The following is a 26,827-nucleotide window of genomic DNA, read 5'->3' on the forward strand; positions in this document are numbered from 1 at the left end:
ATAACTTTTTTTTTTGTATCTCTTAGTAATAAAATTATTAATAGTGGATCAAAGAGATCTTCCTCCTCCAGACGTATGTCATAGTTGAGCCGAACTGGGTAACCAAATCTCGGTGTGTTTGTTTCTCCTTCATTCAGACGTAGGTCATTGTTGGACTGCACTGACTAACCAAATCACGGTGTGTTTGTTTCTCTACTCTCTATCTTGATCTCTGATTAGGTTTGTGGATTTGATTTTAAGAATTTAAGATACATATGCCCAATAAAATAGCCACCTTTAAGGAATTTGACTACCCACCAAGTTAGACGCAAAAATGTTTATAAATTTTGACTTACAAAATACATTTGAAACAAAAAAATTTGGGGGTCTAATATAAGGCCTAAAACCCTTGCTTTAGTGATAGTCCCGTTGGACTGTCCTTAATAACAAGTGGAAACTTTCACATTCTTCAAATTTTCTTTTGTTGTTTTTTTGTCATGTTTTCTTCCCTTTTCGATCTTAATGCTAGAAAATGACAACTGACAAGTTTGTTTTTCACATCACCTAAAAAAGTTTGTTTTTCACACATATAAATTAGAGTCAAATAGCAAATTGATACACAAAATTTGTATGTTTAATTTCTTCACATACACGCTATCTATATTCCATTCTTGACCCTATATATGTTTATCTATGTATCTGAGCTGTCTTCATCATCATCAACTTGATAATTGAAAGGTAGAGGTACTGACTTAAATGCCCTATAGTTTCCAACATTGTTGAAATGCTCATTCTCCAACCTGTTCAAGTAAAGAAATCAAGTCATAATATTTAATATTAACCAATTGTAGCTATAATTATTTCCAGTAAACAAATGTCAAAGAGTATATCAGACTGTAACAGAATGCTGCAAGAAACTATTATAACAGAATGTAAAAGAGTATAGCAGACATGTAATAGATTTTGAGACACTTCAACAATAGTCAATAATAATTCCATGAATTGAAAACTTACTTATAACATATGTTTATACAGTTCCCCTAAAAAAAATATGTTTATACAGTTAAACTAGTTGTCATAAATTTTCTAAAGAGTCCCACATTGGATAGGAGATGGTTTGACAATGTGTTTTATAAGTGGGGACAATCTTTAACTCACAAATCGGTTTTGTGGGGTTGTGTTAGACCCAACCATGATTTCTAAGAGGATATTAGAGCCTCTTTAAGAACCGTTCGGTTAAGTATATCCGTTCGGTTAGTTAAGTATATCCGTTCGGTTAAGTATCCTAGTGGCTATAGCTAACACATTTTTTTAGTGGCTAGAGCTAGCACATTTTTAAATGTGGAGAAGTGGGGTATCTGGGGTTCAAACCTATCCTAGTGGCTAGAGCTAACACATTTTTTTAGTGGCTAGAGCTAACACATTTTTAAATGTGGAGAAGTGGGGTATCTGGGGTTCAAACCCGACCCTCAAGTATCCTAGTGGTTAGAGCTCTCCCATTTTTAAATGTGGAGAAGTGAAGTATCCGGGGTTCAAACCCCGTCCACTGCATATAATATGCAATATCCCTTTCAAATGAGCTAAGCTCACGAGGATGCTACAAGTTGTTCTTTACTTGTCACAAATATCACTTACTTGGAATTGATTAAGTCGTACTTTATTATTTTGGTCCAATTTTATTATTGATATGTTTTGTTTTCAGTTTCTTATTTTTGGCACATTAATGGTATGTTATTTCTATAGTATTTAAACTAAACTTTCGTAGCCTAAGAGACAGTTTTTCATTCAATAAAATATCGAGAACTTTTTCTCAATTCTGGTGGATTCCGGAAACCTCTTTTTGAAAGGTTTGTCGCTTGCAACTTATCTGTTTATCTTTTAGGTTTAGCGCATGCTAATCGTTACTTCCGTTCTGCGTCAGCCATGGAGACAGACGATTCATTCAATTATTAAAACTCTTGACCAAAGAAAATAGCTCAAAATACTTCATTTAACACCGAAGTAAAATTTAGAGATTAATTCTTTAAAACCTTAAACATTTGTTATTAAACCTAATTTTTATAGAAGTACGATAAATTCATGTTTCAATTTTTTATGAGATAAATTGAAATTTATTCATTGTGCGAGTAAAATGAGAGAAAGAGAGGAACATAGTAATCATACTATCAAGACTCATATTTAATATATGAGAACAATATGATACTATTTGATACTATTAGAATAACAAATTTAGTAACTTGACAAAAAAAAAAAAAAGAATAACAAATTTAGTTTTATAGATAGCATATAAAATAAACACACAAGAAAACAAGGAATTGATCACGGAGTTTGGTCAATTGAAATTCTAGAAAGGATATTGAATAAGTTGAAAAAATACCTAAAAAAATTCCAAATGCCGCGGCGAATGATCTCCAAGCAAGCTACAAGAGCAGTCAAAGCTGTTCTATGAAGGAATGGAGCTTCCTTAATGCCTAAAACAGATTGCATCCAAGCAAGCCTAAGTATAACATTCATCACCTAAAAAAACCATTCAATCATAATTATTAATCACAACACCAAAGGATTAGGGTTAAAAAAAACACTAATATAACAGTTAGGGTTTGATGCACTTTTACTCTCTCTATTTAAACTTAAACACGACTTCAAAAATTAATTAAATTTAAACTTAAACACGATTCTACTCCTACCATATCTAAATCTGGGCTTTAATATCCGTTTCACAAGTTTTAGGATTTTTTCTTCTTACAATCCAATTTTATGACGTGAACTTACATTTGATGCTTTTTCATAAGGATGACTTAGACTTAAAACCGTGGATTTCATTGAAACATGTTTACATATTGATAGATGAAACCGGAAAACAAACGTTGTAACAAGGATTTTGGTTTAGAAATTGGGGAATAAAATCCCGGATCTAGAAATGGGGGATTGAAATCATATTTTAGTTAAATTAAGAGGATCAAAATTGCGTTTAAGCGTAATAATTAATATTGAAACATTTGCCCATAAAAAAAACAAAATAATGAAGAGCACACATATTTGCAACAAAATAAAAACTTACCATAGCAACAAAATATAAATTTTTGTCATGCAGAGAGAGTTTATCTCTTAACCATGGATTTCTTGAGTCCTTTCTTAGCAAACCCCAATCAATGACAATATCCCAATAAGTATTGAAAGCTGTTGCAATGCTTGAAGAAGTTGCAGCAAGAATTTTCCAAACCATTCCTTTGCGAAACTCATTGGTAGTCCTCATTGCAAGTGCAACTACTGTTGAGGTATATTTTAGTCCATTGAGTGCATGCATTTTATCTTTATCTTCAATTAGTCTTCGAAGACACTTAAAATAATAAGCTTTATGTTAGACTTGTGATGTAAATTGGAAATGATTATATATAAATGGGTGAATTATATCATATATATCATACACTTATAAATGTCTCAGGGCTAAATTTTTTTTTATTATAAGGACTCCTTAAAATTGGAAGACAAAACTTCCTTAAAGGACTCCTTACAAAATAATTTTTTTATAAGAAAACATTTATTATTATGAATACAAAATGAATGGAAGATGCATACCTGAAGAAAACGGATCCAAAATGGAATGATAGCTACAATTAAATAAAATGTTTTATAGACTTCACTTTCAATGCACTTGTTTGATCTGGTCTTGAAATCCCCCCAGAAAAAGTGGCAAACATAGAATTCCAAACTTCTAAATGCTTGCACCTAAACACAAAAGTAAAGGATTGTGTTGTTTTAAATGAATATCTACATCAAATTTGAGAATGCTATATTATTAAAAAAGATAAGAATTTTTATCATATTTATATATTGTTGGGAAAAGATAAACATAGTTTTTTTTTTTGAATAAGCTAAAATGAAATATATTACCACAAAACTAATTCATCATACCAAAAGGCGTGCCAGAAAATTAGGAAAAGTTAACAAAATAAAAGTTAAAGATAATTAACCAAACAATGAAAATATATATACATGTAATTTATTTATTTTTGACAAATATATATACATAATTTTTATAAAAATCAAATTTATAAAATATATTGCTTATAATTTACACTCGTCAGAGCCATAAAAAATGGCAGACAGACATGCACGGAGTGCCTGTCTGAATGCTGGTAATAGATATATAATGAAAACAAGTTGAACGAACTCTACTTGAGCCGTGGATGAAAGGTTGAACTTATTCAACCCGGTTCAACTTGACTATAGTTTGATCGAAATAACTAGCCAACGAACTGGCTGTTTCCTAGTTCAACCGGTTGAATCGACCAGTTCCGTCTGGTTTTAAAACATTGTTATACATCAGGTGATTAATATTAAAATTTAGTGTAATTTAAAGTTTAAAACCTGGCTGGTAAGCTGATCTGCCAAGAAACTATCAGGAAAATGGACCTGAAAACAGAAGAAGCATTAATAAAGATTAGTACTTCCAATTAAGTTTTGATAAAAAGTTTGAAATTTTAACTTTGTTTACCTTGTAGAGAGGAGCACAAATAGCACGAAATGCACATTTAATAAGGAAGAAGCGGCTTGATTTATATATGATATTGAAGGGACAAAATGTTATGAGAAGCACAACCTGCAATACAAATTTATTAGCAAACAAGTCTACTGTATAACTATTTGTATAACAAAAGATAAAATAAAGTCAAACCGTTTTTCATATAATATGTAAGTTGTTTCTTTAAGCTATTCTAAAGATCTTATGGAAATAAGTCGAAAGTGTTTATACTAGCAGATATACTCAGATAAGTTGATCCAAACAGACTTTTGCTGTACACAAAGACCAATATACTAATACACAGGGCCGGCCCAACATATGTTGAGACCTAAAGCGAAAATTTAGATGATGCCTTTTAAAAAATAATAATAAAGTTTTTTTTTGGTCGAGTCATTTAATTTTATTTCTTGAGGCAATAATGATGATGAAGATGAATTACAATAACCATAAATTTTAATGATGATTATAAAAAAATTATAGTGAATCTTGTCTTATTAAGTACGCATAATGAACTGTAAGAAAAAAAAAAACTACGTATAATGAATACTGTCAATAAAAAATGAAGTATTTCTGTCAAAAAGTGAACTTTGTAATGAAATGATTGTTGATTTTGTGACCGACAACTACCAAAAAATGCCTTCTACCATTGTGCTATTGATTGCTTTCTGTCAATGGAACGAGTCTATATATTATTTATATTTGAGGCCTATTCTTAAGGCCCAAAAATTTGGGGCCTAAAGCTCTTGCTTCACTTGCTTTGGTCTTGGGCCGGCCCTGCTAATACATGAATTCTTCGGGAAAATGAACCCTGATAATTCGGAGGAGGTAAGTAAAGTTTAATCAAGGATTGTTCTGGTCAGAGTTCGAGCTTGGGTTTTCCCAAACATAGTCACATAATTCGCGGTTCGTTCCGGTACGCGGTACGGGTACGGGTTCGCGGTACGCGACAGGAGAAGAATTCGGTACGTATAGGGGTATACAGCTTCGGTACGCTCCGGTTCGTAGTAGTAATAATACCTAAATAAATATAGTGAGCTATAAAAAAAAAGTATTTTTTTTACCTAATTTCTTCTACCAAGTTTCTCACTCTCCACTCTTTGTTCATGTTCTTCTCACTCAGCCCTCAACTCATGGTGATTCATTTTATATTTACTTTGTAGTCTAAACCTTTTTTTCAACCAATCAGCGGTAACCATGCTTTGGTACGCTTGGTTCGCTGGTTTGTGCGTACCAATACGCCGAAGTACCCGAATTCGGTACTCACGTACCAATTCGCAATTCTCCCTTGATTACACGAATTATGTGACTATGTTCCCAAATAATTAAACCTTAACTGAAGCTCATTAAATGAGTTCAACCCCTTTATAGCACACTTTTTCTTTCCTCAAGTATATCAGTGATAAAATACAGCAGAAGATGATTAAAGTATGAAATAGATATACTTTTACAACTTACAATGACAAGGCCTAAAGGCACTAATTCTGTCAACGCTGAGAAACTTTTTGTTCTTTGATCCATCTCCATATCTAAGTTTGAGAGAACAGCATTCAATGTGAGTACTGCAAGGCCAGAGCTGAGAAGAAGTACTTCCCTATAGCGTAACTCTGTTCCTTCCTTGAATCCAAATATAAATGGATAGTTGATTTTAAAACGCCTCCAGAAGTATACATTCACAGAGTAAATGATCATATGCAAGACGATGTATCCAAAGAGACTGCGTAAAACTGAAGTTCATTAATCATGTAGAATTGATAATTTATTTTGAAGACATATGCATATAAGTTACATTCAATTCGTGTGTTTAATCAGATTATTATTGGTGTTTGGTGTTTGTGTCGGTGCTTTGTAAGTTCTATCATACAAGTATGAAAATATGCATAAACACCATCATGTAATTGCATGATAAAATTCAAACGGCCATTTCTAACTTACCTATAAAGTGGAAATATGTTCTCCATATATTGAGTTCTACCTTCACTGTACATCAAATTTCTTACATGTACGAGTAAAATTACTGCTACAATGAGAGCAATTGAGCAGCCAGTTAATAGTCCTGCGAAATCAAATGATCAAATGTCAGAGTGAGATATATTTTGTTGTAAATAATTTATCTTAACTACTTTTTGTTTTTTTTAAGGAATTATTTTAACTACTATTGGTAGTAATTCTTATTAGTAGTAGTGGTTATGTGTATTGGGTCCATTAGTTTATTAGCTAGTCTTGCCTCACCGTCGCATCACCTCTACACCCCGAAGGTGAGGCAAGGCTGGATACGGTGGCCTTTCGTCAGCACCGGTAGTTTCAGAATGGTTTACAGTCTTCGGCGCTTTTGCAATCGTCGATGATTTAACCCATGGATCAATTAAAACCACCGCCGCCTCCTTATCAGTTGTGGTCGTTGGTATGTTATATCCTTTGGTTTTTCAGATCTCCTTCGTTTGGGCTCTGTCTCAAAAGTTGGAGATTGGGTTTGTGTTTGTTGAGGTTGTGCCGCCACTATACATAGTAATGGTGAGATCTGGTTGTTTCATATCCGTTGCGGTTTGTTAGCTTTGATCTTCGCCGTGGTGGTGGGTGTGTTCTTCGTGTTTGGTTCTGAACAGGTTGAGCATAGGTTGCCTCCACGTGGTGATCTCTGATTGCTGAGTCATAAATGACCTTTTAACTTGCTGTCCTTTGTCACAACGAGTAGTTGGTTTGTGGATCTGCTATCATGTTGGCGTCGGGCTCACTACCATTCTCAAAAAATCGATTTCATGTGTTCGATTCGGTATGCAATGGTTACTGAATTGCTGGGGTACTGTTTGGGACTAGAAAGAGTCGTTATGCTCCTCTAAATCATGGATGTGCTTCGTAATAGGTCTTCTAGGCTAGAAATGGTCATGTACCTGTTGTCCGTTGTTGCCGTGAATGTGGGTGCGGGTGTTACCGTGTTGGCGGTGCTCGTGGTGCTCAGACTCGTTGATTGACTATCCCTCGATCTAGCCTTCAATTGGATTTGAGTTGCTTTCTATGGGATTTGGCTATAAATGGTTGTGAAGCTTTCTGTTGCAACATTGCAGGTTGTAGGCGTGAGGTTCTGTATCCGTGTTGGCGGTCGAATCTCTCACCTTCATGAAGTTTAGCACTATATAACTTGGGGGAGGTTTCAAAATCCTCATCAGTCTTTGATGTTGGATTGTGTAGCTCGAAAGAGACGCTATGCTTGTTGCTGTCGCAAGGAGTTGTTGGTTCTTGGATCTATCTCGTGTTGATGGTTGGTGCATACACCGCACGTTAGACATTCACCAATGTTGTTTTTATTTCTTTGTATCTCCCGATTGGGTTTGCATAAACTTTGTGTGAATTGACTGTGTTAGGTTTATGTCCCCCCAGTTTTTTTTTTTGGTATTTATTTTTTTCCTTTTTTTAATAATATATATGAGCACCTGACATAGACAAGAATCTGTAAGACATTCCAACTTTGTTGGACTTTCTTCTATTCCTTTTCTATTGTCATTGGACTCTTGCCTTATCAAAAAAAAAGCTTATATAAACACATTAGTCGTTGTAAATTATTCAAAACTTTGAAATATATTTAGATTTCACATGGTATCACGAGCTCTCGTTCCGGAGGGCCTCGCTTCCTCCTAAACACCCTAGCCCCCTTCATTGCGGATTTATTTTTAATTAGCCACCTTAATTGCGGTCCTTTTTGATGCCTTAATTGCAGACTTTTCACTATCTCAGTTTGCAGCTAGCCCCATCACCCATCCTATCAGTATTCATGTAGCCATAAAACAACCGATTTCACCTATTTCCGTTGCGATTTTAACGACACCTCAATCACCAACGTCATCGTCGGCCCAAAATCGGTCAAACCCTGAAGTTTGGCTTCAGTCGGCCTCCACACGCGCATCCACGTGCCCCCACTGTTCGGCAACCCTTCCGGCACGTGATCACCATGCGCCGCCCTAGGGACTTCTGTTCGACGTCGTTTTTTCCAGATTGTATATTGTTGCTTTCTCTTTTCGTTTTGGGTGTTCACTTTTCAAACTGAGCACTTTGATTCGTGGGTCATTTGAAACTCGCGTATTTTTTTTTATTTTTTGCTAGCTCTATGGATGGCTCTGATGATGAAAAAGGGATCAATAACAAAACCGAAATAGGGGATTACAAATCTTAAGAATTACCAACCATAACCTCATTTTACGGATTACATGAGAAGAATTATTTGAAGTGGTCTCAACTTGTGAAAACCACTTTAAAAGGTAAAGGAAAGGCAAGACACTTAACTGATGATCCTCCCGAAGAGAAAAGTCTTAAGTTCAAGAAGTGGGATGAGGAAGACTCTTCCATCATGTCATGGTTATGGAGTTCAATGACCGAAGAAATAAGTGTCAATTGCGTGTTTCTCGGTGCTGCAAAGAACATCTAGAAATCGTTAAAAGAGATGCTGCCCAAATATATGATATGAAGGTGAAAATAATGGGTGCTAAATAGCGAAACAAAACTGATACACAGTATGCAAATCACCTCAAAACCTTGTGGATGGAGATGGATCAATATAGGGTTATTAAAGCCAAATGTTCAGAAGATACAGTAACACTCGAGGAGTATATTGAGCAGGATATAGTCTATGATTTTCTGGTGGGTCACTACCTTGAATATGACCAAGTTAGAGTGCAAATTCTAGGTCAGAAGATGGTACCTGGAATTAGTGAGGTAATGGCTGTAGTGAGGAGTGAAGAAAGTATAAGGGGGCTAATGCTGGAAGTCCCTCATGCTGTGGAAAGCTCATCAATGTTAGCTAAGAAGAATTTGATCGTGATCGCTGACTAGAAGAAAGGGGAAGAAACCTATGTGGAGAAGAAAGGTAAAGAATTGTTTTGTACTTTTTGTCCCAAATATCGCCACACTCGTGAAAAATGCTGGAGATTGAATGGAAAGCCACCCAGTAGAGAGTGGGGAATGGAAAGCCACCTGATAGAGAGTGGGGAAAAAAGGAGCCACTTGGTAGAGAATGGGAAAAAAAAAAGAGGACAAGCACACATGGATGCACGCGCTAGTGAAGCTAGTCCAAAAGATGTCAAGCCACTCAACAAAGATAAGATAGAACGAATGGGATCTTTCCTCAGTAGGTCGGAGAAACCAACTTGTACTAGCTCTCTGGCATATTCAGGTACATTTCCATTTCTTTTTGGTGAATTTCCATTTTCTTTTGGACTTAATGCTTCATATTTACCCTTTAAACAATACTGGATATTGGATTCTGGGGCCACTGACTACATGACACCTTTACCCAGACACTTTTCTACCTATTCACCTTGTTCCAATAGCAAAAAAATATCTACAACCGATGGAACCCTTATAACTGCAGTAGGTCAATGGGATGTCCATTTTAATCCATTCATGACCTTAAATAATGTCCTTTATATCCCAAAATTGTCCACTAGCCGGATTTCCATACAAAAACTCACAAAAGACCTATTATGTAATGTAATTTTCAATAATAAATCTTGTGTTTTTTAGGATAAAGAATCGGCGAGGACGACTGGAAATGCTAGAGAATGGAATGGTCTTTACTACTTGGATAACCAAGACTCAAGTCCAAAGTTACTTAGCAACAATTTTTTTTTTAAATGAATAAAGACCAACAGGGAGAAGGTTCTCTTGTACCACTATCGCCTGGGTCATCCATTATTTAGAGTCATTACACAATTATTTCCTTTATTTTCTAAGACATTAGATGTTGAGAATTTTAAATGTGAGGTGTGTGAGCTTGCTAAAAACAAGCGTGTACCTTTTTCAGTTAGCAATAAAATGAGTACTTTTTCGTTTTACTTAGTTCATACAGATTTTTGGGATCCCTCTAATGTTCTAAATATATCAAGTGCTCGTTAGTTTGTAACTTTTATTGATGATTGCATCTGGGTTACTTGGGTTTATTTGCTTGAACACAAATCTGAAGTTAGTTATGTGTTTCTTCAAAAAAAAATTCCATGGTTAAAAATCAGTTTGATGTGACCATGAAATGGATTAGATCCGATAATCCCAAATATTATTTTAATCACGGATTAAATTCATTCAGTAAAAAGGAAGGCATAATTCAAGAGTCCTCCTATGTTAAAACACCCCACCAAAATTGAATTGCTAAGAGAAAAAAAATGGTCACATGTTGGATCAAACTTGTGCTATGTTATTCTAAAATAAAATTCCTAAGAAATATTGGTGTAAGACGTCTAATGACATCTTATCTTATCGATTGCTTACCTTATAGTGTTCTTGACTCTAAAAATCCTATGGAAGTTTTATCCTCATTCTATCCTGATTTGTCCACCTCTAGTAATCTCACCCCTATAATATTTGGGTGTACGTCGTTTGTCCATATCCATAGTGATGGTAGAGGGAAACTTAATCCTAGAGCCTTAAAATGTGTCTTTATAAGGTATTCTTCCACCCAAAAGGGTTACAAATGTTATCATCCACCATCTCACAAATTCTGTCTCTTGAGATGTCACCTTCCATGAACAAGAAAGTTACTTTGTTCAAACTCACTTTCAGGGGGAGAATTCATGTAAGGAAGACGAGTCTCTTCTACTTCCTGACCTTAATATAGGACCAGAAATTGGGGTTGAAACTGGAGGTGACAATGTTAAGACGAAAGTTGATTTAGAAAATCATGTAAATGTTGCAGCCGATGTAAGCTATGGGAAAAATATAATGATTTATACACGAAGAAAGGCCATTCATGAATCTACTCATATACAAGAGAATCTGATCCGACATTACATGAGGTAACTTTGCTTGACCCTTCAAATTCTTGTGATTGAATTTCTAAATTTTCTCATGCAAATGAACCAAAATCCTGCCCAATAAAACATAAGAAACCAAAATCCTGATAAGTACCACCACAAGACTATGAACACCTACATCTTCCAGTTGCCCTTAGAAAAGATCCTAGAACTTGTACAAATAAACCACTCTACCCTGTATCCAACTACCTATGCTTTGAACAATTATCACCTACCTATAAAGCCTTCCTCACCAACCTAAACACTACCATTATACCTACCTCTTTATCTGAGGCATTGTCTGACAGAAAATGGAAACAAACCATTGACATGGAAATGGAGGCACTTGATAAGAACAATACTTGGGAATTGGTTCCTTTATCAAATGGAAAGAAACATGTAGGGTGCAAATGGGTATACACTGTAAAATACAAGGTTGATGGTTCGATTGAGAGATACAAGGCAAGATTGGTAGCCAAATGATTCACTCAGAATTATGGAGTATATTACTCAGAGACATTTGCTCCAATTTTGATGTGAAAAATGTCTTCCTTCATGAAGAACTTGAAGAAGAGATCTACATGAATGTACCCCCTGGATACAGTGAACATAATGCTGTCAACACTGTGTGCAAGTTAAAAAAGGCTTTATATGAGATAAAACAATCACCATGTTCATAGTTTGGGAGATTCACTAAAGTTATGGTAGGTTTGGGCTTCAAACAAAGACAAGGAGACCATACTTTATTTGTCAAACACTCCAAGACAGGGGGAGTATCGTGTTGCTGGTATATGTGGACAACATTATAGTGACATGCGATGATGAAGAAGAGCAAAAACTGTTAGGCCAACACTTAGCCAAAGAGTTTGAGAACAAGACCTTGGGAAAATTAAAGTATTTTTTGGGAATTGAAGTGGCTCACTCCAAGAAAGGAATTTTCATATCTCGACAGAAATACATTACTGATCTTCTACAAGAGACTGGAAAGACATTATGCAAGTCTGCAAGTACATCAATTGATCTAAATGTGAAGTTGGGAAATGCAGAAGATGTTGTAGTTGATAAAGAAATGTATCAAAGGTTAGTCAGCAAGCTTGTATACCTATCACACACTAGACCTGATGTTGCTTTTACTGTAAGCTTAGTCAACCAATTGATGCACCAACCAAAGAAGATTCATTTACAAGCCGCACTTCGAATTGTGCAATATTCGAAAGGAACCCCATGTTGAGGAATTTTGTTCAAACGGAATGGAAGTGTGGGACTTGAAGCATACACTGATGCGGACTATGCATGGTCAAATGTGGATAGTATATTGACTATAGGATATTGCACTTTCCTAGGTGGGAATCTTGTGACTTAGAAAAATAAAAAAACGTGGTATCCAAATCTAGTGCCGAAGCAGAGTTCAGGACAATGACATAGGGTGTATGTGAATTACTATGGCTGAGAAGCATCTTGGAAGACTTGAGGATAAAGATTGATGAACCAATGAGGCTCTATTGTGATGATAAATCTTCTTCTATTAGCATAGCCCATAATTCAGGGTTGTAAATAATTTATTTCAACTATTATTAAGAGTAATTCTTATTATTAGTGGTTATGTGTATTGGGCCCATTAGTTTATTAGTCTTGCCCATTAAGTTACATTAGCCTATATAAACACATTAGTGGACCGGTGGTCGTAAATTATTGAGAACTTTGAAATATATTCAGTTTTAACATAGTTTATTCTTTACAAGAATAACATTTAGACAGATTGAATTAATTTAAATTAGTTAGCATCTAATGAATAAAGAATTGTATATATATGGTAAAAAATTAACCGATGTTCACCATAGTATCAATGCACCTTGTGATTTTCTCGTGATTTTAAATTGCATTCCGCAACCGTAATTGCGACAACAATATTGTGGATTTTGAAGTCTCTGCAACGACATCACAACAATAATTTTGACCATATTGGCGACATTTTACCTCAACATAAAGGTTTGCAGCATAAAGCGATTGCGATTTAAAACCACAGATGAGATTATTCAAAAATTAACCAATTTTTCATGCCCTTACCTAATAAGAATGTTTTTCGATGCAGTTCCCTCTTCGCAGTCGGTCGCAATGTTCTCATTCCTTTTCTATGATTTCCATTTGCAAAGTGCTTAATGAAGGCATGTTCCACCCTTTCCATGAGCCTATTAACCTTTTACAGTACATGATGGAGTTGCAGTATTTTAGGTTTGGAAGAAAACTATATAGATTAATAGAAAATATAAGTTAATATGATGTTAGTTAAGATTAAACCTCATCTGAGCTTCCAACATAAGAACTGTCCACCATCTTTAAGTAATCTTTTGCTGCATTCCTTGAACTGACCTGTAACGGTTTATAAGTTAGATAAAACCAAACATAGAAAATTGCAACCAAAAAAATTGTCATTCAAATAATAAAGGATACCTTATCATACTTCTTCAAGATTTTTGAGATTGCCAATAAATTTAAGAAGCTGCACACCAATCAAGTATAAAGATTAGCCTTGTAAAAGACAATCTTAAATAGTCTCACAAGGACTTATACTAGTAGATAAGCTTAAATAATTCAATTCAAACTGTCATAAGTTAAAAAGGGAAGGAAGAAGCCATGTCACCTGTATCTTTTTAGAAGTCTAAGCTTATTATAGAATGCCTTTAAGGCTTTGCTAATTTGCTCATCTGCTTTCCTGAGTTCATTCTTGCTAAATGTTTGGTCAGATTTTGAACTTAAGAGAAGCCCTTTTATGGTTGATACAGGAGTATCTGGATTGTTCACATTGATCTTCACATGATCAAGGATATCGAAAAAAGCTGGTCTAAATCCCTCTGTGGAAGTCTTGGAATTGGTTTGTGACACATAATTTCCATCTTCATCATTAAAATGACTTTCATTGCTCATCTCCTCTTCATGAATCACATCCATGTGTTGATGTGAGTGACCTTGAAAAATGATATTAGAACCCTTAGATTGCGTCAACTCCTCAATAAACACCTAATATTATAATTCATTTATGAAATATCGCTTCATATCAATGAGTGATGTACCCAGTGCATGTCTATGTATGACACCAATACGACACTGACACATGTGATTTCATTCAATCACTTTCATTTAAATTATTACCGAGATTTTAAATTGCAGCCCTCAACCGCGTTTGTGCCAGGCGACATCAATATTGTGGATATTTAAGTCTCCACAACGGCCTTGCAAACACAATTTGGATTGTCTCGGCCGCATTTTTCCACATTATACTGCAATAAAAAGGAATAATGGTTCGCAGCATAACCGAGAAAACAATTTAAAACCATACAAATGTCAGTGTCATGTTTGGTGTATGTACTTTCCGGAATCACATCATGAATTACATAGAATTCTTAAGATGCATGCTCATTGTATAGATTTAAAAAGAAAAGAAAAAAAAACTGAACTTGACAATGGCTTACCATGTTTAGCATCATCTACATCATGCATAAAGGATGTTGAAGATGAGATTTCATTGCTATCAAAATTTTCAAACCCAGCCTTATCAACCTTTATTCTAAAAGCAATAAGAAAATTCATTTGTTCACTTAACTCATCAGCTTCATGAACAACTTCCTTCACCATCTTCTTATAAAATGCATTAACCTTGTTAAACTCAATGTCAAGTTTCTTGAAAAACTCAAGATCTATTTCTGCTCCATCTTCAGAAGGCTTTAAAAACATGGTTTGATATAACCCTTTTGAAGCTAAACCTTGTTCTGAACGAACAAGTATAACTTCATCCTCATTCTTACTTGAAGGTCCTCTTTGTTTTTTATTAAGACCGCTAAAGGATCGATAGAGAGTTAACCTTTTCTTCAACGATCCTTTTGGTGTTGATGCCGTTGGTGCTTCTGATACATTTTTCTTTTTGATCTTTGACATCTCTTTTAGAACAGATTTGAGAGAGCTATAATTAATGTATGCTTCTTGCCATTCTGGCACCATTTGTGACACAAATTCTTTCCCAAACTTCATCTTTTTTTTTCAAGTGAGAAACTTATGCTTGTGCTAAAAAAAATTGATAGAATTCAATGAAGTTTAATTAGAGATACATTTATGATGCAATGATGATATATACATTGATTTGAAAGATTGGAGAATACACCTCAATTGTTGCCTTGTAAAATGGCTAATTGGTATTCAATTTGTGTGGCAAGAATCACAATTGATAACAGTTTTACCTTCGTATTTATTATATGGTTCATTTGATGGTCAGGATAAGATAGAGATATGAAATGATATGAAGTTGGTAGAGGCATGACATGACATGAACATGATAAACAATAATCCAAAAATGATCATTGTTTTCATTGATATATATACAGAAAAGAGTATGTTGAGTTTTTTTTTTTGTTTGATGAAAGGATCATGTCATTGGTTTCATTGATATACATATATACAGAAAATTACACATGAGTGGAAGACAAACAGGCAACAAGCTGCACCACTAAACCTCTTTTGATGGCAAAACCAATCTTATCATGTGTTTGATGCGCATATGATAACAAATAGCCATCATTACGTGATAAAACATACTCTTTTGATTTCATTATTATTTTTTGTATTAAATTTCATCTAGAGACGATCAAATTCCACTGCTTCAATACTCACTGGCTGCAATCAATCAAAGTAATGATGGCTGAAATCGAATTTGCAAGAGAATGAAAACCATGAGAAAGTGGAATGAGAAGAGAAAACAACCTGGAAACTAAGGCACCAAAGCAAGAAGAGGTTGAGAAGACAAGAGGAAGACGTTCAGAGAAAAATAAGGATTCCTTCAATTTAGCGTTCCTCTAATATGAACCTAAAAAAAATTATAAATGAGGACCCTCCACTATCTTTAGTAAAATAATATACTTTGTAAATAAATAAAAAGAAAGAGTATACTCCCTCCATCTCAAATTATACGACATTTTGGTCATTTCACACGTATTAAGAAATGTAATTAATTTCGTATGAAAAAGATATATTATGAGCTGTTTTACAAAATTGTCTTTAATAAATAGTATGAGAAAGATAACTTAAAGAATTGAAAAAGGAGAGTAATAAATAGTTAAAGATATAATAGAAAAATAACATTTATGTTATGTTGGTATTTGTAAAGCGACATATAGTTTGGGACGGAGCGAGTAGTATATTTTACTAAAAATGATGGTGGTCTACCTTTATACTATTTTTTAAAATGAACCCTTCAATCTCTTTTTAAAATATATTTTAAAGACTTTCATAATATTCTTCTCTGGTGTTTATTTTATCGGTGGAAATGAAAACGGGAAACACAAGAAGTAACTAAAAAAGCAACTAGTTAATATATTTTTTACAGGACCTAAAATAAATGTAATAGGAAAGTTCTTTAATTCTCGCAACATTCTTCAATATGTCTTCAAAGCATCACCTACTTCGTAACATTCTTCAATTTTTCTTAGTTAAAATTAAAATAATGTGATTGCTTGTGACAATGTAATAATAGAGTTTGTGAGATTACTTGCTGCGCAAGTAACATAGTGATAGAGCTCCAAAATTTTGTTTTTACGGTTGGAAGTTAGTTAGAGTAGTTTGTTACTCATGTGTAAATACTTGATATATGAATAAGAGAATATCACAACTCCATGTGATACATTGAAACTCAAAAACCATAACAGAAAAACAAAATCAAAATGTGTGAATGAACTAAGTGAATAGTTCAAGTTCCAACAGTTACCACATCCTCCAAGTTTTCCATCTGCATATTATACAATTATTCCACATACAAAATTTCCAAAGGCAATCTATAGGTGTAGCTGTCAAAAAAATATGCATTTATTATGGCCTACAATCAAGGCATAACGTGTGTTTTATGTGTATACTATTTGTCTTCAAATGTAAAGGGTAATTGAGAATTTCTTTTTACACATTGATTTTGGGTTGGATTTAAGTTATATACATTGCTAGTCTAAATGTTTTTAGCATTGTCAATAAATCATAATCATAAATTATTTAGAATATTTGACTTTAACAATACCAGGGACGGCCCCACGTTAATCACATTGAGGGCCAAGGCCCTCACTACTTTTTCAATTTTTTTTACCTATATACATAGTGACAGACCCATAAATTTTAGGTAGTGTAAGCCACGTAAATATAAATACACAAATATTTAATCATTCACCATGCAATTTTGCATCCAATTTTCGTAAATACTCACAATAAAGAAAACTATTTCATTAGTTGCCGTTGCCATATTTTCCGGTGGAATGAGTTTGCAATTTGAGAATTGAGATATACAGTATTTGGTTTTTAGTTTGTGGAAAAATTATATAATTCGTCTCTTAATTTAATTTTAGGTAACACTTTCGTCCTGATTTAGTCATTGATAGACAATACCTTATCATTTTTTATGAGATTTTTTCAATAAAATCTGATTTTATAGGTCTGTAAGATGAAGACTTGAATTTGTTTATGAATTCAATGTATTATTTTGGAGTTTTTGATTTGTTTTTTATTCATAAAAAAGGATAATTATATTGACATTTTATAACATAAAGACTAAATCAGGATTAAAATGTTATCTAAAATATCCCCGTGAGCTTAGCTCAGTTTTTCCCGATATCTATATATCAAAACAACTACAATTAATATATTGATTGGGAAAGCCTGTTTAATTTCTTCACAAACACCCTATCTTTACTCAATCCTTGAACTTGAACCTATATATGTTTGTCTATGTATCTGAGCTATCTTCATCATAGTCGTCAACTTGATAATTGAAAGGAAGAGGTACTGACTTGAATGCCCTATAGTTTCCAACATTGTTCAAATGCTCATTCTCCAACCTGTTCAAATCACAACGACAACGTCAATTCCTAACAGACTGTAACAGACAGAATGCTGCAAAAAACTGTTATAACTGAATACTATATAAGACTAGTATCAGATTTTGAGATACCAACAGTTATAATGCCATGAATTGAAAGCTTATCTATAACATATGTTTATATAGTTATACTAGTTGTCATATATTTTCCTAGTTATATTTTCTTTTTCGAGGAAAAACGAGAGAAGGAGAGGAATCTCATAATCAGACTGTCAAGACTCATATTTAATAGACGAGAACAATTAAAGACACACAAGAACGCAAGGGATTGATCACGGAGTTCGGCTAATTGAAATTCTAGAAACGATATTGAATTAGTTTAAAAAATACCTAAAAAAGTTCCAAATGCCACGACGAAGGATCTCCAAGCAAGCTACAAGTGCTGTCAAAGCCGTTCTATGAAGGAATGGAGCTTCCTTAATGCCTAAAACAGATTGCATCCAAGCAAGCCTAAGTATAACATTCAACACCTGCAAAACCATTCATTCATAATCATTAATCACAACACCAAAGGATTAGGGTTCAAAACAAAATACTAATATAACAGTTAGGCACTAAGTTATGTGGACCAAAACCCCGGATCTAGAAATGGGGGATTGAAATCGCATTTCAACTAAGTTAAGTGGACCAAAATACATTTAAATCTAACAATTGATAGACAAACATTTGCCGATAAAAAATAAATAGACAAGAGCACGCATATTTGCAACAAAATAACTTACCATAGCAAGAAAATATACACTTTTGTAAGGTACAGAGAGTTTATCTCTTAACCATGGATTTCTTGAGTTCCTTCTAAGCAAACCCCAATCAATGACAATATCCCAATAAGTATTAACAATTGTTGCAATGCTTGAAGAACTTGCAGCAAGAATTTTCCAAACCATTCCTTTGTGAAACTCATTAGTAGTCCTCATTACAAGTGCAACTACCGTTGAGATGTATTTTAGTCCATTGAGTCCATATGCATCGTATTTCTATCTTCAATTAATAGTCTTCTAACGCACTTAAAAATATAAGCTTTATGTTAGATTCGGTAATGTTAATAGGAAAGATTATAAATGGATGAACTATATCAGAAAGTCAGCACATCGTTGACTGTTGGATTGAGATCTGACGATAAAACCTTCAAACTAAGTATTTTAAATTTAAAAAAAAATAAATATCAAAATCGGCATTATAATCTGGACCATCTGGTCTCGATCCAACAAACATTGATGTGCTGGCTGCGTGGATGCGTGCTATCTTTGAAAGGAGAGAACATGAATTCCATCATCAGCTGAGTTGCAACATAAGCATACCTGAAGAAAACGGATCCAGAATGGAATAATAGCTACAATTAAATAAAATGCTTTATAGATATCACTTTCACTGCACTTGTTTGATCTGGTCTTGAAATCCCCCCAGAAATAGTAGCACACATAGAATTCCAAACTTCTAAATGCTTGTACCTAAACACAAAAGTGTTAAAAAAATATATATAATGAAAACCGGTTGAACCAACTAGTTCGGTCTGGTTTGTAGACATTGTAAACTTAAATCGCGGTTGAACATATTCATCCCGACTACAATGTGATCAGAATTAAACTAACGAATTGGACGTTCCCTAGTTCAACCAGTTGACCAACCAGTTCGGTCTGGTTTTACAACAATGTTATACACCAAGTCCGACTAATATTAAAATTTAGTATAATGTAAAGTTTTAAACCTGGCTGGTAAGCTGATCTGCCAGGAAATTATCTGGAAAATTGACCTGAAAACAGAAACATTAATCAAGACTGGTGCTTTCAATTAAGATTTGAGCAAAATTTTGAAATATTTCACTTTGTTTACCTTGTAGAGAGGAGCACAAATAGCACGAAATGCACATTTAATAAGGAAGAAGCGGCTTGATTTATATATGATATTGAAGGGACAAAATGTTATGGCAAGCACAGCCTGTAATACAGATTTATTAGCATAAGGTGAGTCTACAAAATCTTCCAAATAGTCTCATAAGTGTTTCTACAAGCAGATAAGCTCAACTATGGCAATCCAAACAGACTTTGGCTATACACAATGATCAATATACTAATACATGAATTATTCCAACAATTTTTTGGTCATAAACCCTTTGTTTCCTAGGGAAAGGGGACCCTGGTAATCCGGAGTTCACTCAGGAGGTATGTAAAGTCTAGCCAAGGGTTGTTCCGGTCAGGATTCTATCTCGAGTTTTCCTAAACAATTAGACCCTAACTGAAGCTCATTAAATGAGTTCAACCCCTTTATAGGCATACTTTTTCTTTTCTCAAGTATATCAGTAAGAAAATACAGAAGATGATTAAAATTTGAAATAGATATACTTTTACAACTTACAATGACAAGGCCTAAAGGCACAAGTTCTGTAAATGCTGAGAAACTTTTTGTTCTTTGATCCATCTCCATATCTAAGTTTGAGAGAACAGCAGCCAATGCGAGTACTGCAAGGCCAGAGCTGAGAAGAAATACTTCTCTATAGCCTAACTCTGTTCCTTCCTTGAATCCAAATATAAATGGATAGTTGATTTTGAAACGCCGCCAGAAGTATGTATTTGCAGAGTAGATGATCATATGCAAGACGATGTATCCGAAGAGACTGCATAAAACTGAAGTTCATTAATTATGTAGAATCGATACTTTAGATTGAAGGCGCGTATGATGTCATGTAGCATACAAATCAATGGAATTCCGTCTAAACACTTCATATTTATGGCAAAATAAAAAATCTAGGTGGCTCTACGTGTAGCACTGGCCCTTTTTATTGAACGCGTGTCCGGTGTCTGCCACATGCATGTGAATTATATTCAATCCCTCCGTTTAATCAAATTATTATTGGCGTTGGTGTCCTATCTGGTGTTTGTGTCCTTGCTTCATAGGTTCTATCATGTATGCAAATATGTACATATACACAATCACGTAACTGCATGATAAAATTCAATCGAACATTTGTAACTTACCTATAAAGTGGAAATATATTCTCCATATATTTAGTTCTGCCTTCACTATATAGAATATCTCTTGCATGTATGAGTATAATTAGTGCTATAATGAGAGCAATTGAGCAGCCAGTTAATAGTCCTGAAAAATCAAATGATCAAATGTCAGAGTGAGGTATAGTTTATTCTAGGGGACCCTTTATTCTATCTAAGCCTAATAATGAGACAGATTAAATTAACCAACTTCTCATGCCCTTGCCTAATAAGAAGGTTTTTCGATGCCGTTCCCTCTTTGTGGTTGGTCGCAATGTGTTCATTCCTTTTCTATGATTCCCATTTGCAAAGTGCTTAATGAAGGCATGTTCCACCCTTTCCATGAGTCTATTAACCTTTAAAATACATGATGGAGTATGCAGCATTTTAGGTTGGGAAGAAAACTATAGATTAATAGAAAATATAAATCAATATGATTTTAGTTAAGATTGAACCTCATCTGAGCTTCCAACATAGGAACTATCCACCATCTTTAAGTAATCTTTTGATGCATTCCTTGAACTGACCTATAGTTGTTTATTAGTTAGACAAAACCAAACTTAGAAAATTGAAACCAAAAAGATTATCAGTCAAATTATAAAGGATACCTTATCATACTTCTTCATGATTTTTGAGAATGCTAACAAGTTTAAGAAGCTGCAATCAATCAAACATAAATATTAGCCTTGCAGAAGATAATCAAATCACTATTAAGGTTCTGTTTGGTTAAATAAGCAGAAGACTTGTCATAAATTGTTTCCATAAGCACTCTTAAATAGTCACACAAGTACTTATACTAGTAGATAAGCTCAAATAAGTCTATCCAAACAGTCCCTAAGTTAAAAAGTGAAGGAAGAAGCTATGTCACCTGTATCTTTTTAGAAGCCTAAGCTTATGATAGAATTCCTTTAAGGCTGTGCTAAGTTGCTCATCTGCTTTCCTAAGCTCTTTCTTGCTGAATGTATGGTCAGATTTTGAATTTAAGAGAAGCCCCTTTATGGTTGATACAGGAGTTTCTGGTGTGGTCACATTGATCTTCACATGATCAAGGATCTCCAAAGAAGCTGGTTGAAATCCTTCTGTGGAAGTCTTGGAATTGGTTTGTGACACATAATTTCCTTCTTTATCATTAAATTGACTTTCATTGCTCATCTCAACTTCATGAATCACATCCATGTGTGGATGTGAGTGACCTTCAAAAATTATATTAGAACCCTTAGATTAACTCATCAAACAACACCTAATATTATAATTAAAGAAAATATCACTTCATATCAATGAGTGACGTGCCTGGTTCATGTCACTGTATGACACCAATATGTCACTAACACATATGATTTCCTTCAATTACTCTCTCTTTCTTAAATTATTACCAACATGGCAACATGATTTTAAATTGCAGTCCTCAACCGCATTTGCGGCGGCAGGCAGCAATGTTGCAGATTTTTGAAGTCTCCACAATGGCATTGCAACCGCAATTTTGATTGGCTAGGCTGCATTTTTCCGTATTATACTGCAATATGAAAGACTAAAGGTTTGCAACCTAACCGAGACAGCAATTTAAAACCACACCGATGTCAGTGTCGTGACTAGTGTCTGTACTTTTCAAAATAATATCATGAATTGCATAGAATTCTTAAGATGCATGCTGATATAGATTTAAAAAAAAGAATATGACAATGCCTTACCATGATTTGCATCATCTACATGATGCATAATGGAAGTTGAAGATGAGAATCCATTGCTATCATCATTTCCAAATCCAACCTTATCAACCTTGATTCTAAAAGCAATAAGAAAGTTCATTTGCCTACTTAACTCCTCAGCTTCATCAACAACTTCCTTCACCATCTTCTTATAAAATGCATTAACTTTATTAAACTCAAAATCAAGTTTCTTGAAAAATAAAAGTTCTCTTTCTGCTCCATTTTCAGAAGGCTTTAAAAACATGGTTTGATACAACCCTTTTGAATCATCACCTTCTTCGGAACGAACAAGTATAACTTCATCTTCATTCTTACTTGAAGATCTTCTTTGTTTACCATTAAGACCACTAAAAGCTCTATAGAGAGTTAACCTTCTCTTTAATGATCCTTTTGGTGTTGATGCCATTGGTGCTTCTGATTCATTTTTCTCTTTGAACTTTGAAATGCCTTTCAGAATAGATTTGAGAGAGTTGTAATTCATGTATGCTTCTTGCCATTCTGGCACCATTTGTGACACAAATTCTTTCCCAAACTTCATCTTTCTTTTTCAAGTGAGAAACTTATGCTTTTGATAAAAAAATAGATGGATTCAAATTTCTATGATGTTTTATTAGAGATACATTTCTGAAATGCAATGATGATATATAGATTGATTTGAAATATTGGAGAAAACTTAACTCAATTGTTGCCTTCTAAAGTGGCTAATTGGTACATATAGACAATAGACTAATTGGTACATTTTCAATTTTACAATGTAGCTGGCAAGAATCAGAAATGATAATGATAGTCTTTCCTTTTTAATTATAAGAGAGAGAAGATAAAAATTAATTTATTTACAAAAAATTAGAATGTTTATATGGAAACATATCAAACAGTAACACAGTTTTTATAGGAAATATTTTATAATCTTTTAATAGTATTTTTATATATTTCCTCTAATAACCCTCTACTATCTTTAGTAAAATAGTATTTTTCCGAGGGGTGAAATAGTAAATTTTGTAAATTTATAAAAAGAAAGAGTTATAGCATTTTACTAAAAAAATATGGAGGTCTACTTTAGATTTTTATTTTTACTCCATTTTAAAGGAACTCTTCAATCTCTTTTTAAAATGTATTTTGAAAAATTTTCATTTTATCTTCTCTAATGTTTTTTTTAACAAGACCTAAAATAAATGTAATATGAGAGTTTTGTAATTTTTCTAGCATTCTATAATTTGTCTTGAAAGTGTCACCTACTTTGTTTGCTATATTGTTGTCGTGGTAACCACATTCTCCAACTTCTCCATCTAATACAATTATTCCACATATAAAATTTCCAAAGGCAATCTATAGGTGTAGCTGTCAAAAGAATATACATTTATTATGGCCTACAATCAAGGCATAACGTGTGTGTTTTATGTGTATTCTATTTGTCTTCAAATGAAAAGGGTAATTGTGAAAATTTTTAATCTCTTAAAATGGCAAAAGAAGGGAATAGAGTAGACTTTGAACCCTTCTATCCATTCACACCTTTTTGTGAACATATCTCTTTATAATGTTTTATTCATCTCTAAATTAGATTCATTTTACAATATTTGATTCTTCAGACAAATTTTAGACTTGAAGGTTTCAAATTCGAGTCCCTATAATGTCTTTATAGTGAGATAAACATAAATTATTGAAGATATTAAGTTAGTCATAAGTTGATGCTTAGTGATTAACATTTTCCATCAATGTAAATAGTTCAAAGCTTTCTTCTCATTTTTTCTATGATTGCCATGTTTAATAACACAAGTTCTTTTAAAAATATTCTTTGAGCATAACATGTTTTGTCTTGATTTGGAACACCATCTTTTTACGTGTAAATCTATATTATGCTACTAGTCTTAGTAAAGACACGGTTGTAGCTGTTCGTTAACAAAAAAGGACAAGGTTGTAATGAATTTATGAAACCGAGTTGAAGTAGGGCCACCAACACCGTCCTCAACATGGTCCACGCTCACTTTACAGACTAGATCCGAGACAGAAAATATGATATGCATTAGTTGTGAATGTGTTAGTAGCATTTGGACATAATCTTTTGAAAAATAAAATGAATTGTGTTTTCTCATATAAAAATACATCAATCAAAATCTTCTTCAATTTGGTCTTCACCACTCTTCAACGTAATATGGCCAATGAGAAATTATTATGAGTTTTTTTACAGCTAAAGTTTCAATACATATATATACATGAGAAATGATCAAATTACATTGATGTAATGTTATATTAATGTTATATTGTACAATATCATTTTACTCGATGTGTATTTTTTAAATTTGACCGTTGAATTGTAAGTTTATATCACATAGATCATTCACGTAAATTTTTACGAAAATCTAAAATCATTTGATATGTTATTGAGATACAACAAGATTAACGGTGTTTAATAAAAGTGTATAAACCCATAATCTTGATGTATCTCAATAACATACAAAATGATTTTAGATTTTTGTAAAAATTTACATAAATGATCCATGTGATATAAACTTATAATTCAACGGTCAAATTTAAAAAATATGCATCGAGTTAAACGATATTGAATGGTGTAACATTACATCGATGTAATTGTATTATATTATATTATATTATATATATATATATATATATATATTGTAGAAATTGCCTTAGTATGCCTTACTATTTTCAGTTATGATATTATTAAGTTTTTTATGAGAGATTAGTGAGTTGTTTTTCAGATATGTTTTGTTTTAAAGGCAATAATTTTAGGGAGTTTCTTTTTGGTTTAAAGTTATATTTTAGCTCTATTTATAGAGCACTCAAGTGTTTGTAATGTAGATTTTGATGTTATAAACATTTATGTCTTCCAATATATAATTGCCATAATACGTTTTCTCTCATATCCCTTTCAAACCAACAAATTGGTAGCAGAGCTTATTTTCTTAAGGGATCTGTGAATTGAGTAAAAACAAAAAAACCCTAAAAAATGGGGAAAAAGAAGAAGAAACTTCTCTCGTGCTCCACCCATTTTTTATGGTGAAAAATACCATGCTTGGGCTATTAAGATGTTAATATATCTTGAAGCCTTAGACCTTTGGCAAGCTGTAGAAGAAGAATATGAAGTGAAGCCATTGTCGGAAAATCCAGCGGTGGCTCAAATAAAGATTCACAAAGGAAAGAAGACAAGGAAGGCCAAAGCTAAAGCATGTTTATTCCATGTAGTGTCAAGCACAATATTTACAAGAACCATGAACTTGAAATCGAAAAAAGACATTTGGGATTGTAACAGCCCGATTTTCGCTAGATTTATTTTAATTTTTTTAATATGTGTTTATATGTGCTTGTGCGTGATTAATTATCGTTGGGTGCATTTTAATGGGTTTTAGTGCAAAAAGGGTATTTTGATCATTTTGTAAGTAATGGTAATTTAGTAATTTCAAGGTGAGGATTATTTTTAGTGTTTCAAGTGAGAACCATTATTTTACTAAGTTACTAGTGTAGTAATTAGTTGTGAGACGGTAAGTGATCGTTATTATTATTTTACCGTTAAGTGAGTAGAAACATTTTGTAAATGGTTTAGTAAATGAGTTAGGCCCATTAAGGCATTAAGGGTTAAGCCCAATTGTGAGGAGCCTATATAAACTCTGGTCTTTAGAGAAAAATAGGTTTTCATTTCATTTCATAAGAATTTTGAGAAAGGTAGAGAGAGAGGGTTCAAGAGAAGGAGCAAAAGGGTTAGAAGGGAGAAAGCTTGAAGAACCAAGAGGTGTTAGAGATTCTAGGAGCTAAATTGAAGTTTTTGCTAGGATTATTGCTTATTGAGGTAAGGGGGTTAGATTTCAAGCATAATCTCTTAGTTAGTTTCTTCTCTCTTTATCTATGCATAAGTGCTTATTTGAACAAGTGATTATTGTGAACCCAACCGTTGAAATTCGTGCTCATGCTGTAATGATATGTTTAAGTATGTTAATTTG

The 26,827-nt window shown here is 33.5% G+C and overlaps 1 protein-coding gene and 1 pseudogene across 2 annotated transcripts; both read right to left on the reverse strand.

Annotated features, from left to right (window-relative positions):
• Positions 1-526: 526 nt before the first annotated feature.
• Positions 527-16,036, reverse strand: LOC146904161 (phosphate transporter PHO1 homolog 9-like). Its single transcript, XM_085731202.1, has 13 exons — positions 14,748-16,036; positions 13,919-14,243; positions 13,729-13,777; positions 13,576-13,647; positions 13,345-13,474; positions 6,437-6,557; positions 5,960-6,218; positions 4,478-4,582; positions 4,351-4,395; positions 3,559-3,708; positions 3,041-3,319; positions 2,357-2,496; positions 527-779 (listed from the first exon to the last, which is right to left on the reverse strand). The coding sequence occupies exons 1-13, from the start codon at positions 15,301-15,303 to the stop codon at positions 671-673; spliced, it is 2,340 nt and encodes a 779-aa protein (XP_085587328.1). The 5' UTR covers positions 15,304-16,036; the 3' UTR covers positions 527-670.
• Positions 16,037-17,818: 1,782 nt separating this feature from the next.
• Positions 17,819-23,561, reverse strand: LOC146904162 (phosphate transporter PHO1 homolog 7-like; annotated as a pseudogene). Its single transcript, XR_015020727.1, has 13 exons — positions 22,857-23,561; positions 22,037-22,361; positions 21,777-21,825; positions 21,624-21,695; positions 21,395-21,524; positions 21,157-21,277; positions 20,537-20,795; positions 20,015-20,119; positions 19,890-19,934; positions 19,483-19,632; positions 18,904-19,187; positions 18,512-18,651; positions 17,819-18,140 (listed from the first exon to the last, which is right to left on the reverse strand). The product of XR_015020727.1 is annotated as a phosphate transporter PHO1 homolog 7-like (transcript).
• Between the last annotated feature and the right edge of the window lie 3,266 nt (positions 23,562-26,827).

Source organism: Medicago sativa, chromosome 7 (genome assembly GCF_051527215.1).
Source record: "Medicago sativa cultivar Bolivia chromosome 7, Bolivia_mono, whole genome shotgun sequence".
NCBI classification, from domain to species: Eukaryota; Viridiplantae; Streptophyta; class Magnoliopsida; order Fabales; family Fabaceae; genus Medicago; species Medicago sativa.